Source organism: Diuraphis noxia, unplaced genomic scaffold (assembly GCF_037042655.1).
Source record: "Diuraphis noxia isolate RWA-SAM2 unplaced genomic scaffold, SU_Dnox_SAM2 contig0002, whole genome shotgun sequence".
In the NCBI taxonomy this organism is placed as follows: Eukaryota; Metazoa; Arthropoda; class Insecta; order Hemiptera; family Aphididae; genus Diuraphis; species Diuraphis noxia.
In genome coordinates this window covers 87,224,994-87,240,072 of record NW_028301712.1, presented here as the reverse complement: position 1 = coordinate 87,240,072, position 15,079 = coordinate 87,224,994, and the positions used below count along the sequence as shown (strand labels likewise).

The window sequence follows — 15,079 nt, the reverse complement described above, 5'->3', positions numbered from 1 at the left end:
ATTGGATTATTGACAGTTGTATATTTTTTGTCCCATTTCTTGAATTTCTTCGTGAACTATCGTCAAGCGACAACTACGATTATTACGATTTACTACCTGTAAGACGTTATACTTATACGTAAGGTAAGAATATACTTAAAATAATTGTTATTATTAGCCGTTACTCCATTAGGTTATCTTAAATACATTATACAACACCAGGTGATTCAAACGCGGATGCGCAATTAATCGCTCAGAATTAAACTTACGTACATACATGGTGTTTCTGAAATGCGTGAGTACGCGGTATACGCATATTCATTATTCACTGTGATGCCACTGTCACCCTAATGATGATTTTTTTTTAATTCGATTTATAACTTCAAAATCTGGATATTTTAAAATTATTATTGGAATATTATGTTAAATGTTAAAATAAACACATAGGTAGTAGCCGTATTTTTTGCAAAATTCTCAAACGAATCGAGATGTCGCATTTTATTTTATACTTATTATAGTGAATTAATCGTACTTCTTATGGCTTACATAAAGAACATTAATTATTGATTTGATTAGAGCTCAATTCAATACTTGTCATTGAACGATACTTAAAATATTAAAACTTGTTATTATTATTTTTGGGCAATGGCGTACGAGCGCGTTTTGTCACGTTGAACCGCAATAGTTTAATTTTGGGAGAGGACGCTCTAAAATTAAAACATGTATTTCCATTATTATTATTCACACTGTACGTTTAAAATCCGCATTTATTAATTAATTAACTTTTAAGATTAACACTTTTTTAAAAGGTCGAATCACCTAGTGGCTAGTGAATAGTGTCACACTCATTAGTGTGTAATGCACTCTAATAAAACTTGTTATTTTTGCTGTGTATTAATGCTAAGTAAATGAAAAATGATTTAAAAATATTATTCATACTATTTAAATATTATTAGTTAACTGTAGTGGACACGAATATGCGCTATGTATATCATATATTTAAATCTTTCGGTAGGCGCGCTACTATGTATTACACGAGCAGGCGCGTGTTGTACTTACTTAATACGATATAATGTTTTTCAAATATATTTAATTACAATTTACTAATTTAGGATACATAAATTTAAAGCTTTTAATACAAATATTGTTTGGGAAAATGTTATTCTTATCCATGTAATATTTTACATTGGTTTATGTTTTTATATCAAATATAAATTAAATTAAATTTTAAAAGTAACTCCACAATTTATTTTCTTAGTTGTTAAAACAACTTACCTACTGTGGAAAAAAAACTGAATAAAATACTATGAAACATATTATTTTAATTTTAATTTTGTTAAAAATCGCAGAATAAATCATAATTTGTGTTTAACATCTTAAGGTGGTAGTTTCAAGTTTCTAAACAAAACATTCATAGGTAGACATTATGATTATAGACACTAATTTTTTCTTTTGAAGTGGTATATTTATAATTATAGTTGGCGCCCTATAAATATATTTTTCCCGCGCCCCTTAAAGGTAGCCAGTACGGGCCTGGGTACTTTTAATGAGTTTATATTATATAGTGGATCCCAGTTGTATTTGGTAAGTAAATATATGGGTATAAAGCAGTAAGCACCTTAATAGTACTTAATCGAACCTAACCTATACATTTTTTCTCCCTGCACACTCAAAATAAATAATACAGCTAAACCTGAAATTTGGGTGCTAGTTCGGTATGCGCTCTACAGGTTTTGCTTTTCTACACGAGGTTGGCCATGCATTATCTGCGTTTTTATACATAATATGTATATGTAACATATTATGTTGGATGTATTTTTCGACTTTACTATCTTATCTTTGATTGTCGTTACCTTAAATTCTATTACCTACTATTCATTACTATTCATTCTGATGAATTGGCGGTATATAGGTGTCTCACAAGCTGTGGTTTTGTACACTAGACCAGTGTTTCTCAACCTGGGGGTCGCCAACTTATTATTTAGTGTCGTAATCGAATGACTTAAATCAATGCGAAAATTAAAAGCTTAAATAATGAAAAAATAAAATCAATAAAATATTATTATATTACATACCTATTACGAGTATAGATTATTTATATTAAAATGGAAAACACACTATTATCATTTTTAAAGCAATATTACTCTATGACGTCTGTCGTCTATTAAAGAATCTATAATAAACGTTGAATATAGATTATCAAGTATCAACCTAAGATAAGGCCACCGCCGCGGCCGCAGTGCACACTGCACATATTATATTATTATATATTTATGTCACAGTTCATCGTTAACATCGCCGTGCCGTGCGCCGTTGCAAAATATAGGTTAATAAGTTGCATTTTTATATTGTTTTTCACATATTTATACACTTTATCTTTATTTGAAAATGGTTTTTCCACATTAACAACAATAAAAAATAAAACTAGAAACCGTCTGGAAATTTCATCGGCTATGAGTATTAGCTTGACGAAGTCAATTAAACCAAGAATTGACGAAATAATATCACATCAACAGCAACAACCAAGCCATTAAAAATCTTAATATAAAAATATATTTATATAATAAAATGAAATATTTAATGTACGTTTTTTTTAATTTTAAATAAATATAATATTATAATATGTATCTTTTATATTTCTCGTGTACAGTACTTGTAGTAACTATAGACTCTAGATTATTTATAATGATAATCTAAGCGAGTATGTAAAAATATATATGTAGGGGTCGCTAAAAAATTTAAATTTAAAAAAGGGGTCGCCACAGTAAAAAGGTTGAGAAACACTGCACTAGACGGTAAATCACCAAATGTCATATGTCAATGAAAATAGAGAAACCCACACTCAAAACATTGAGAGGTCATGGTTGGACGCAAAAATTAAAGTATTAAAAAAAACGAGGGGTGTTTCTTTAAATCATTTGCAGTCCCATCTTGACCACTATTGCTAGCGACTTTACAGTCAACTGTCAAGACAGGCTGGACCTTAGGAATAATATTAAAATAATGAGAGGCAAATTGTTTCAATTCAAGTAATACAGAATCTCTATTAACATTAGATAACTTTGTTACAGTACAGTTATCCATGGGATATTCTTCAAGCTTTTAAAAAAAAAAGACTGGGAGCCATGCAGCAATTGCTGCCTAGCTGCCTTAGCCAGGCCGACACTGATTTTTAGCTATTCCAGTCACTAACTGTTCTAGTGAGAGATCATTCTCAAACCTTTTGTTAGTGAAGTCAAAGTTACGGAATAGAATGAAACAGGATAGACTTGATCCTTTACTGTTACTATTTGTAAAGCAAGACCTACTGAGTCAAATTGACTACAATGATGTCATTGAAGAATTTAATATTAGTTCCCAGGGAAAGAAGTCTAGCATTGTAGTAATAATATGTATTGACGTACTGTATAAAATAAATGACATTTTTGTAATAATCAAATAAATAATATGTAATTACTTATTATATATAATTTTCAGCAACACCTACCACTAAGTCCTAAACACGCCTATGAATCTGCTCGTCATAGTGTCATACTGCATTTATAATTTTGAATTATCTAATAATTAATTGTCTATTTATACAAATTGTCTTGATTTTTGTTATATTTATTTCCTGGTTCTAACCAGTAACAACGAACACTTGTTCTGACCACATTTGAGTATTGAGTATGAACAACCTGTTACAATGAGAAAAAATAGCTGGCTCTTGAAACACATAACAGATTTCTACTGTAATTTTTTTTTTTTTTAATCTAATACTGTAGATATTTAAATATAAAAACTGGTAATTTCAAAAATACATAATTTATTTACAATTTTTTACAAAGATTGTGCTCATAAATTAAACTATTAATAGTGTTGAATTAAGCAACATAAGGTAACAACAACAAAAAACACCTTGTGTTATAGGTTTATATTATAAATATATTACCATTAGCCAAAATAAATAAGTACTTTTAGGAACATAAAATTTGAATTAAATTTTAATACAGTTAATTCAAAATCAATGGTTGGTATTAAACTTTAGCATATAAAAAATAAACTAATTGAATCAATTTATTAGTTAGGATTAGTAGATGATGATGGAATTGTTATGGTATATGGACATGTTGTAGCAAGCATTGTCTGAGGTAATCCTAACATTTCATTAGTTTCTTTTAATTTTCTTTGGTCTCTAATTTTTAACATTTCTTCTTTAAGTTTATTTAGTATAGCAAAATTTGGTTGATTCACAGCAGCTTTACTTTGGAGTTGAGTGATTTCTTGCTCTTCTTGTTTTTTTTCTTTAGCATTCTTAATACTCCGATTACCATAAAGACGTAACAACGAACCCCAATTATCAATATGTGGATGTAATAAACCCAATATTACTTGAGAAGCTTTTTGTTTACCATCCCTTTTATTTTTACAAGCAACGGAAGCTGTATGTTTACCAACCATCATTGTACATTGGTTTAACATTCTACGACGATTATTCAATTTATATTCAATACCTATTTCACATTCACCAAAATTCCTTTGCAAACACACTAATAACATAGCATACGGACTAGGTTCTGTGGTTTTAGCACAGAATTCAGTAATTCTGGGGTCGGTAACTTTAATTTGATCAAATATTACTGGATCGCGTTGGTTTTTAATATCTGAATCTATTTTATTTTTCATTTCAGGTATGAGTATGTCTAAAGTAGCTTGAGCAGCATTAAGTTTTGCTTGCTTCTTACTATTACCCAAACCAACACCATATTGAACATCATTAAGTACGACAGTTGCAGAATAAGGTGTTTCTGTATTTTCAAGTTCTTTAAACTCATACCAAGGTTGGGTTTTCAATGCTTGCTGTAAATATTCATGTAAAATGCTCACATAGCTTTTACCATTTGGATTCATTATCCATTCTCGACGACGATTACACCGTTTATCATGATCCTCTGTTTGAACTGGAAATGATATCAGTTTAGTACTATCTGGAAGTGAAGGTCTTTCTTTGGTATTTTTTAGTGAGCCTCTAGGCGTTTCAGTCATTATACTTTGTTCTTTCAACATTTTACAAGGAGATTTCACTTCTTTAACCTTGAACCTGAAAAATAAGAATGGTTAAAATTTATTGCATGAAAAAAAAATATTAATTAAAAAACTATAATATTATGTTTGTTAAAACAATTAACAAGTGTTAATTTACTTAAATAGTGATTGACAATATTCCCGTAACTCTGCATGTGTTAAAGATTCTTTGATAATATTTTCTTGTGCAGTCTCCACTTTGGCATTTGGTATAATCATATCACCAAGTTTACTAACCTGAAAATCTGGTTCATTTTTTATAATTTCTTTATTCTTTAGACCTTTTTGATATTGTAAGCAACTAATAGCTGATAATGGTGCTAAATGTGATTTAGGATCGCCTGGTCCCAAAAAATAAGGTCTTGATAATGTTACAACTCTACTTTTCTTGTGTAAATAAATAGGCATGCCACTTTTATGAGTTGCTTCGATCCAATTTTCAGGCAAAATATCAAAATGGTTTTTACATACTTCCTCTAACACAATTTTTTCATATTCTTTAAAGTCATCTTGAGTAACAGCCTTTTTTTTATGTTCATTGTGGGTTTTATTTTTATCTCTATATGCTTTATCTAGTAAATCATATAATTCGTCATTATCTATACCTATGGATTTATAAGTTTTAATCATTGTTTCCTTATCATTATTATGATCATTGACACTCCCAGAAACATCTTTGACAGATTTGACATCAGTTTTTTCATTATCGCTAGGCTTAGAATTTGTTTCATTTATTACATACTTTTCTAATTCAAATTCACCATCTGAAATAGGTAAATAATCTTCACTTTCACTATCTTCATACTTATTAACATTAAAGTCATCATCATCAGATACTCCAGAAGATACAGTTTGATTATTGTTCAAATTTTGATTTGTATTTTCAAAATATTTGTCCATTTCAATTTCATCATAATTTTGACTACCTTCATCAATTGAAATATCTCTATCAAACGATTGTCTATTTATATGTGATATTTTAGTTTTTTTCCTGGGAAAACGATCTAAACTGTCATCAGAATCAGAATTAACTCGACAATCTGCAGGTAGCATATTCACAATTTTAATCTGAAACAAAAATTAAGGGAATCCATTTTATTATTTTTTAAATATTTTAATTTAAAATAATATATAATAGGTTCAATGATATTATGTCCTTTAAAATAAAGAGAAATTATTCTAATTTTGAGGTTAATTTAGTGCTAATTCGGTATGCGCTCTTCCGGTCGTGGCATTCTACACTCAGTCTACGTTTGGTACACGGATATTGGACTACAATTACTGTGTGTGTTAACTGCCTTGGTTTAGGACCTTTTTCTCGTCATGTTAGAAGACGTTCAAATCGTGAATAGAGATCATTTTTTATCTAACTCAGTCAAAATCACACATACCGACTCAGACAAATTTCAGTAGAGCGCAAAACCGAATCATAAACATCATAAATAACAATATAACCTAAGTAGGTACTTGAGTAGGTACATATTTTTTTATTAACTACGTTTTTTTGTCGATTTACTATAAAATTAAATAACTCTTCAAAAGAGTTTTCATAAAGTCAACATAAACAGAATAAAATCTACCAATAACTAATAATTAAACTAATATTGAATACTTCAAGTAAAAATATCTTCAAAATATTACATACAATACATATAGCACATTGTACAGTATTCTTTAAATTATTTTTGACAATTTGCTAGTGTTACATGAAAAATAGTAAGTTCTTTAATTATAAAATAATTTTAATAAAAAATTGTATTTTAAGCTAGGAATCAGTCTCAAATCATGAGGCTGCTGACTGAAAATATGTTAAAAGTTAAAGTTGAAAAAATAAGTCTAAGTATTAGACTTTCACAGACTATAATATATAGTAAGTTGTATAGGTGTTGTTGAAATAAAGTTTTTAAAAGGGCCGATAAAAAGCACAAAAAACTCAGTGGGCTGAATTTGTCCAATCCAACCTTGAAAAGTATAAAAATAAATGTATGAACATAATAAATAATAATTTATAATATTATAGTATCTTATATTATTGATTATAAAAAAATTATATTTTGCATTTTTTAAACTTTTATTGGTGTGAATTTATTTATGTTAAAGCGATAGTTGAATAATTTAATAAATACTTCTACAGTAACTAGTATTTAATAATTGCATATATTTTATGCATATTGAACAACTGAAGTAAATTATTCTCTTAACAAAAAATGTTGGCCTTATTAACAGGCTCCAACGTACCAGATATGATATTGACGAATTATCAATACAATGTCAGTGTAAAAATATAGATTTGAAATTGAACCATAGACTGTAGTGGCTTAGACGCCGGGAGCGGACTGTTGCAACAACTCAATTTGCAATTTGCATTTACACTGGTTGCAGTGATGGACTACTGCAGTACTGCACAGTGCACAAGTGTAAAGTAGTGAGCAGGTGAAGTGACTAGAAAGTAGAAACTAGAAAGTGAGTGAGTAGTGTGAACACTATGAACTGAACACGGAAGAAGTGAACTAAGCAACTAACTGAAGAGTCCAAGAGTCTTCTAAAACCGTAGGCCGTAGCCCGACGCTACTCGACCGTGCTTACGAAGATAGCGCTGCCTTAGTCCGTACCGCGTGATTAATTAATAACGGGTGACTGGTGAGTGGTGAGTAGTGAACTGATGACTACTGATAACTGATAAGATGATAATAATATATACCATTTGCATAAATATTAAAGAATGCCGTATAGGTCATGGTTATATTAATAAAATAGAGGGGGGAGTATGGATGGAATGAGGAACGAGGAAGAGAGAAAGACTGATTTTTAATTTTTAACGAACAGCTGTTCTTCGCAGGAAAAATTTTTCGTATGATCCATTTCCTTATCACACTTATACCATGGTAATGACCACGTTCGTGGTTATTATTTAAAACCACATCACTTATCACGGTATTATAATATTGCATATAAATTGTGATTCTAGATTTATTAATTAAAAATATGCGGGGAAATATGATTTATACGATTACCCATCAATGTATTTCGTAAGACATTAAGGGCCTGTTTTACAATCATAGTTTAAACCTCGGTTACGCTTGAACCACTGATTTTACCGGCCGAATTCGGTGGTTTAACCTGAGTTAAACTATTGTAATACGGGCCCTAATAATAACAGCAATAAGAGGATAGTCAAAGCTGAACGTCGAAAATACCTAGGTATTCATTGCATTTTATTTTATCGCATTAAATAAAAGTAGGGCACTCAACAATAAATTGGAGATTTCGGGGTTATTGGAAGATTGCCTATTTTAGTAGTGTACTCCTTGTTAGTAAACTTTTCTTGTTTAGCCAGCGCCGACTATATAGTAGATTTTCCGGTTTCCCAATTTTAAGTTTTATTTTGACATACAATTTTTTTTATAAATTAGTATATTATTTTTAATATGTTTTCCTGTGAGGTTTGCCAAGCTGAATGTATGTCCATTTCAGGTTTAAATAAGCATTTAAGGAAAAAACATGAGGGTTTTAAAAAGCACAGACTTTTGAAAAGAAATGTGTACTTCTGTAATGATTGTGATAAATCATTTAATCTTAAGTCAATGTTAATTATTAGTTAATTAAACACGTTAAAGGTCACATAAATACTACTGAGCATTTAAATATTTCATGTTCATTTGCTACATGTACCAAGTCTTTTCATACAATGAACGGATTGATTTCCCATTTACAATCGAATTCACATAATATGAATATTGAGTCAACAGTACTAAATTTTAAAAACATTGAAGGTAAATATTAAATACCTATATATTTTGATTCTCAATACGAATTCAGTGTTTAGCTTCAAAGTGATTTTTAAGATTTTCAAATTTAAAGACATTCAACTTAAAAATAATGTTATTTAAAAATGTCTAATAAGTTATTAATTTGTTGTTTTTTATTTTTTATGTGTTCCTTCCTATAAAATCATGTTTTATTTGTGAATTGTATGGGATTGCAAAACGAGTTTATCACTAGTAAGTATTGTTCTTTATTATTTGTTTAGTGTTTTCAAATTTTTTTTTTTCGTTCAAGCAATTAATAAATGTCAATAATATTATTAACAAAATGTCTGTGAATAAAATGTTGTCTTGGGTGTCGTGCAGTGTACTAAACCATGAAATATGAAAATACTAATATTTCAAAATATAATATAATATTGTGATAAGGAAATGGATCATACCCATAATTGCTAACTAGATAATGATAACAGCCGACGCAAAAAAAAAATCATATTGGTTGTGGGCTACAAACAATTATATCATATTATGTTTTTACTGTGAATAGGTGCCTACCGTTTAATGATTATTGTTTGATAATTATTATATTATTATTATTATTATTTATTTTATTATTATTATCTATATTTTGTATTATTGACGCATTAATTATTCGAAATATTTTTATATGCTACCTATATGTTATTACTGTGAATAGGTGTTAATTCACGTTTAAAAATATATGTTCAACCATTTTCATGAGGTTGTGAGTAATATTGCGGTCTGGGGATTTTTTCCGGGGTCGTTCGTCGGGGGATTTTTTTCCAGGAATATTTTTTCCCGGGGATTTTTTTTCCGCAATTCATAATAATATAATATGTTTGTACTTTACCTGTCTGTACATATAAGTATAATAATAGTATTACTCAAAAAGAACTGAAACGGTTAATTAGTAGTGGACATCTACAGATTTTTTTTCCAGAGTTCAAGATCAGGCAAGAAATAAAATTGATGGAAATAAAAGAATTATGAAAAAACGTAATAGTAATAATCAGAGGAGGTTTTCCCATTAAGGAGCGCACTGTAGGCAGCGGCTTAGGGTTGCAAAATTTGGGGAGGGCAACAAATTTTGTACTGGGTTATTAAAAAACATCAAATGTATAATAACAAATTGGGAAATTAATTCCTTTATATTTACAAAAAATAATTATGTGCGTATTTTTTTTATATCTCATATTTTTGTATATCATATTAATATTATGGTATAGGGTAGGTTAGTATTTGTGGTTCACTAATATTTATATTCATTAATCATTATAAATATGGTTAACAACTTTAATAGTTTTTGATAATACAGTATTTAATAACACATTGGTATAGTCTACCCAGAGACTGTGTCATATAAACGTTAAGTTAATATTATGTAGTAAAGATTATTTAAGATGTTAAGGTTAAACATTTGTTATATATGCATTTTAATTTGTAATATAAGAACAAAGTTTTTATCATAAAAATTAAAAATGTTGTAAATATTAGTATGTTACTTAATGTTCCTAACATTGGTTATAGACAGTTATAGTTTTGTTTTTTTATTGATGGTTTATAATTAATGAAATTAATTCGACACTTTTGTTTTTGTATTATCTTAATATCACGCATAAGCCAATCACTAGATAATTCACAATTGCAAATTCTAATATTTTTTAAATGATAGGGTTTCATGAAAAATAAATTTTTTTGACAAAAACTATTTCACAAAACTAGTTGTTTTAAAGATAATGTTGATGTTTGTATTTTTGGCAACGTCAGTTGACAAATTTGTATCACAAAAAACAGATACATAATTATAATTTATAATGTATACATAAGAAAAATAACAAGTATATGCATCACTTTTTAATATCAATCGGTCTTATTCTCAAAAAAATTTTTGTAATTTTATGTTTTCAAATCTGTTGATGTTTTCATGATACATAATTTCTAACTATACTTTGCCAACTTTTTGTTTTTCCTTTTCTAAGGTTTTTGCTTTAGCTCTTTCATACAAAGGTACCAACTTTCCATCCTTGGCCAATAACTTCAATATTTCCACAATTAATGGTAAATAATTATGTTTACGGCGAGCATTTTCAATTTTGTATCGTTTCATTTTATCTTCCTCGTCAGCAATTTTCATACGGATGTTACTTTCTTCAATATTTTTAGTTGCTTCATCCTAATTTAATTTTTTAAAAAACCATACATTAATGATCATTAAGTAGATTAATACACTTTTAATCATACCAATTCTTCTGTTTTCAGACTCAATAGTCGTTGTTCCAAAATTAATTTCCTATCAGATACTACTGCCATCAAGTTAAAGTGAACCTCACCTTCTTTATATCTAAAATACGAATAAAAACATAAATAAAAAGTATGAACAAATTGTCAGAGATCTAAAAAATTTTTACTTATTTATCCTTTTCTCAATAAATGGTTTTGCAGCTTCAACCCAATCTGTATTGGGTTTTATTAATCCTAAGTCAATTGGGCCTTCTTTCAATCCATCTAATTCATAAAGACGACCTTCAATAGGCACAATTGCGACAAAATGATAAGCTTCGTCATCTTTTGATTTTGGCTTAGCAGTATCATCAAATTCAAAAATAGAATTGCTCCTAATACAAAATATCGATAAATATTTTAAAATAAAACAAATAATTATTTATAATACCTTCCAAAAGAATTATGTACAGAGCGAATTTTTTGTGAATTACTTAAAGCCAGACCTTTCATATTAGCATCAAACTTTTGAGAAAATTCTTTGAATTCGCTTAGGGTAGTGCCAATGTCAATATCTGGATGACGACAGTTAAATAGTACACTTAAAATAGCCTGTGTAGCACAAGCATTATTAATAACCTAATAATAAAAATAATTGCATTAATATTATACAGTATACAATTAGGTATGTAAATAAACAAATTTAATAATAATCTTAAAACCAAATATTTTTTTAGTATAAATTATGTGGCCTAAAAATTTAAAACATTAAAAGTATTTTTTTAATAATTACTTCTTTTCATGAGGTTTTAGCATCAATAGCAAAAAAATTAAAAAAACATTTATAAAGACAAAACCCAGACTACCATAAGAATAAGAATAATGATTTAACACTAACCTGTTTAGCAAAGAATAACTTTTCAATCCTTGAATCTCTGACAATTGGTCCATCAGGTTGGTCTTCTCCTATCCACCGGAAGAGGAATATCAAACCGTGAACAGGCCTAAATAATGATAAAAACAATAGTATGATATAGTAGCTAGTAGGCATGTAATCAGTGCCAGCCCAAGATAAGAGCGTACCAGGTGGTCGACCAGGGCGCTTTTAATATACGAATATTTTATAAATTTTAGCGTAATATTTATTCAAATTGACAATAATATAGCTAAATGACTAAATTATCTATAACAGAATATTCTGTTATATATTTTTTTTATAGATTTTACTCCACTTTCTAGTTTTTATTATTATATTACAAATAATTAAAAAATAATATACAATGATATATGATCATTAACTCGGGAAAACCAAAAAAGTATATGTTACAGCCAATACGTCTATAAATTGTATCCAAATAAGTTTTGCAATCCTTTACCATTTACCTATCCATAAACATAAAATTTTAAACAAAATATGTAGGTAAGTATAAAAATTATTAAATGTATTATGGAGCATTTGATTAAGGGCGCCTTTCAAAAAATTGCCCAGAGCGTCAAAATACCTTGGGCTGGCCCTGTATGTAGTATCAACTTTCGACATGTTTTCAATAGAGAATAAAAAAACAAGAAGAGCTCACTTGATTGCGTCAAACAAGCTGCTGTCCAGTGTCCACAATTCTTCGACTTGAGCTCCAGTCACGCCTGAAATAATGAAATGGTAAAAATAGTACAACATTAGACGTTAAGACTACCGCTACACAAACACCACAAACCTAGTTCGCGAATCAGTTCAGTAAACACGCCGGGATCGCTTTCGATTAAGCACCAACCAACAGAATCAGACATCTCGGCTGTTTTATAAAAAAATGTACACTTATAACCAAAATCTGGACAATGTATTGCTATCGAGTATCGGCGTTTTGGCGACGGTATCGTAAATCGTAATTCGTATGAACTACGAAATAAACATAAATCAACCGACGCAGTACGTACCAGTACTATGCAACATTAAAATAATAGTAATACAAACAAAACGAACCGTACAGGTGCAACTTATCCAGATTCGAAATAATTCAAAATGTTACTTAAAATCCAATGACGAAGAATTTCTCACAGTCAATCAGTCAAATCTAAATAATAAGTAATAACAATTATTATTTATTATAATTAATAATTATAACTATGATTGTGATAATGTAGTGTAAATAAATAATATGTACTACGGTCTACGACCGTCGACCACTTCAGCTGCACAACGTCAAAACACAGTAACCAACATTTTTACCAAAATTTACTTTTTTATATACTCTTTGGTGCCAACTCGTGCAGAACTTTTATATAATATCTTCTTTGGAAACAGACAATTATATCAAGAGTTACCACACAATATTATAACACTGGGTCGTAGGCAGTGTTGTCCGATATCAGGATTTTCTAAGTTATGTACTGGTAATAAAGGTGACGTTCCACCTAGATCCCCGTCACTTAAATCCCCGTGATCAAAATGACACAAGGGGATCTAGTTGTCAGGGTATCTAGTAGTCGGGGGATCAAAATGACTGAGGGGAAGTAATTGACCATAGAGGATCTAATTGACGGGTAAAGTTTTCCCGTAGTCCATAAGTTCACAAATTATATTTTGACATAGGAAACATGGAATGTTGGCAGGCGCGGCTTCAAGGGGGGCACTGGGCACTGTGGCCATGGCCCCTCCCCAGGCTTTCCAAAAATTTTGATTTATAGGTACATATTTGCATATTTAAAAATGAAATGTTTTATCCTTTTTTACTCCCAACCTCTTATATTCTGTACCACTGTACCTATATTACATAAAACTATACAAGTATAATATTGTGTACATAAATTTATAATTAAATTATAAATAAGTAAACCGGACTTTTTTCGGGATTTTTTTTACAGGACTTTGGTTTGCCGGACCTTTATGTAGAATCCCGGTTGGATGAACTTGAATTTAAGTTACCTATTATTATGAGGTTCGTATTTATTTTGTTATTTATTATTGTTAATAAAAAGTACAATTTTATTCAAAGATCTAGTTGTGCATTTGTCATGTTATATCTATAGGTTATATTATATATATATTATATACCTTATATATTATAGCTCTAACTCTAACGGTTTCTATGTTGACATACACCACGAATATTAAGATATGTATCTTAATTCGTGACATACACTAAACAGTGTTGTAGGTATTGAAAATGTTGACTTATATCATACGTAGATTTAGTAGTTTATTACTCATACAGTCATACCTAGAGAGCCTAGATAATATAATAATAATATAGGCTCTCTAGTACTTATACAATAATACAACAGAATAATTTGTTTGATATAATATGTGATATTATATTATGTACATTGTAAATAATTTATGAAATGTAAATTTTGAATCTATTTTTGTAACAAATGTTACTACATACAAAAGTTATTTTTGTTAAAGGAAATATTGAACAAAACCTATGTAAATATTTTTCAAACTATAAATGTAAATTATTATGTTTTGTTTTTTTTTATGCATGATTAAAACACCATGGTCATGTTTTTAGTGTAAGTATATTATAAGTCTTATTCTATTCTTATATGTTGCAGTCTTTCCATATTTTATTATCTTTACTAGGTTAGGTTTTTTAAATCATAGAACATTAGTACATTACTACAATAGGTACATAGGCATAAATACATATACAAATTAATAATTATATAAATAACAATTAATGGTAATATAAAATGAGAAAATATCTGTGTAAACTGCATAAAAAAACTAATTATTATTAACTTTTCTATTGTATACTGTTAAGTATATAATAATAACTTATCAAATAATGTTTACTAAAATAATTAATAATTAATATTATACAATATTATATATTTAGTTATTTAGTATCATGTAGAACTCCACTTCAGCTCTACATAAGACGTGTAGACACATGTATATCAAGGGCGTATTTAATCGGGGGCGAAGGGGGCACTCCCCCATGGCCCCATCAGACATATTTTTCTACATAACACATTGATTTAATTAAATTTATTATTTGAGAATTTCAGTATTTTACTACCTACCAACCTTA

The 15,079-nt window shown here is 28.9% G+C and overlaps 2 protein-coding genes across 4 annotated transcripts; both read right to left on the bottom strand.

The window, feature by feature from the left end:
* Nucleotides 1-3,764: 3,764 nt before the first annotated feature.
* Nucleotides 3,765-7,722, bottom strand: LOC107167272 (microprocessor complex subunit DGCR8-like). Its single transcript, XM_089219086.1, has 3 exons — nt 7,282-7,722; nt 5,162-6,111; nt 3,765-5,059 (listed from the first exon to the last, which is right to left on the bottom strand). Exons 2-3 carry the CDS (start codon nt 6,094-6,096, stop codon nt 4,039-4,041), a joined length of 1,956 nt encoding a protein of 651 aa, XP_089075212.1. The 5' UTR covers nt 6,097-6,111; nt 7,282-7,722; the 3' UTR covers nt 3,765-4,038.
* A 2,828-nt stretch (nt 7,723-10,550) lies between these two features.
* Uch-L5 (ubiquitin carboxy-terminal hydrolase L5) lies at nt 10,551-13,181 on the bottom strand. Of its 3 annotated transcripts, none has more exons than XM_015516247.2 (8): nt 13,032-13,181; nt 12,761-12,838; nt 12,626-12,689; nt 11,947-12,052; nt 11,500-11,687; nt 11,237-11,443; nt 11,070-11,169; nt 10,551-11,001 (listed from the first exon to the last, which is right to left on the bottom strand). In XM_015516247.2, exons 2-8 carry the CDS (start codon nt 12,831-12,833, stop codon nt 10,771-10,773), a joined length of 969 nt encoding a protein of 322 aa, XP_015371733.1. In that variant the 5' UTR covers nt 12,834-12,838; nt 13,032-13,181; the 3' UTR covers nt 10,551-10,770. The 3 variants fall into 3 exon arrangements, with proteins under 3 accessions (XP_015371733.1, XP_015371732.1, XP_089075213.1); XM_015516246.2 differs by having other exon boundaries at nt 13,027-13,168; XM_089219087.1 differs by having other exon boundaries at nt 12,761-12,942; nt 13,027-13,153.
* Nucleotides 13,182-15,079: the final 1,898 nt, after the last annotated feature.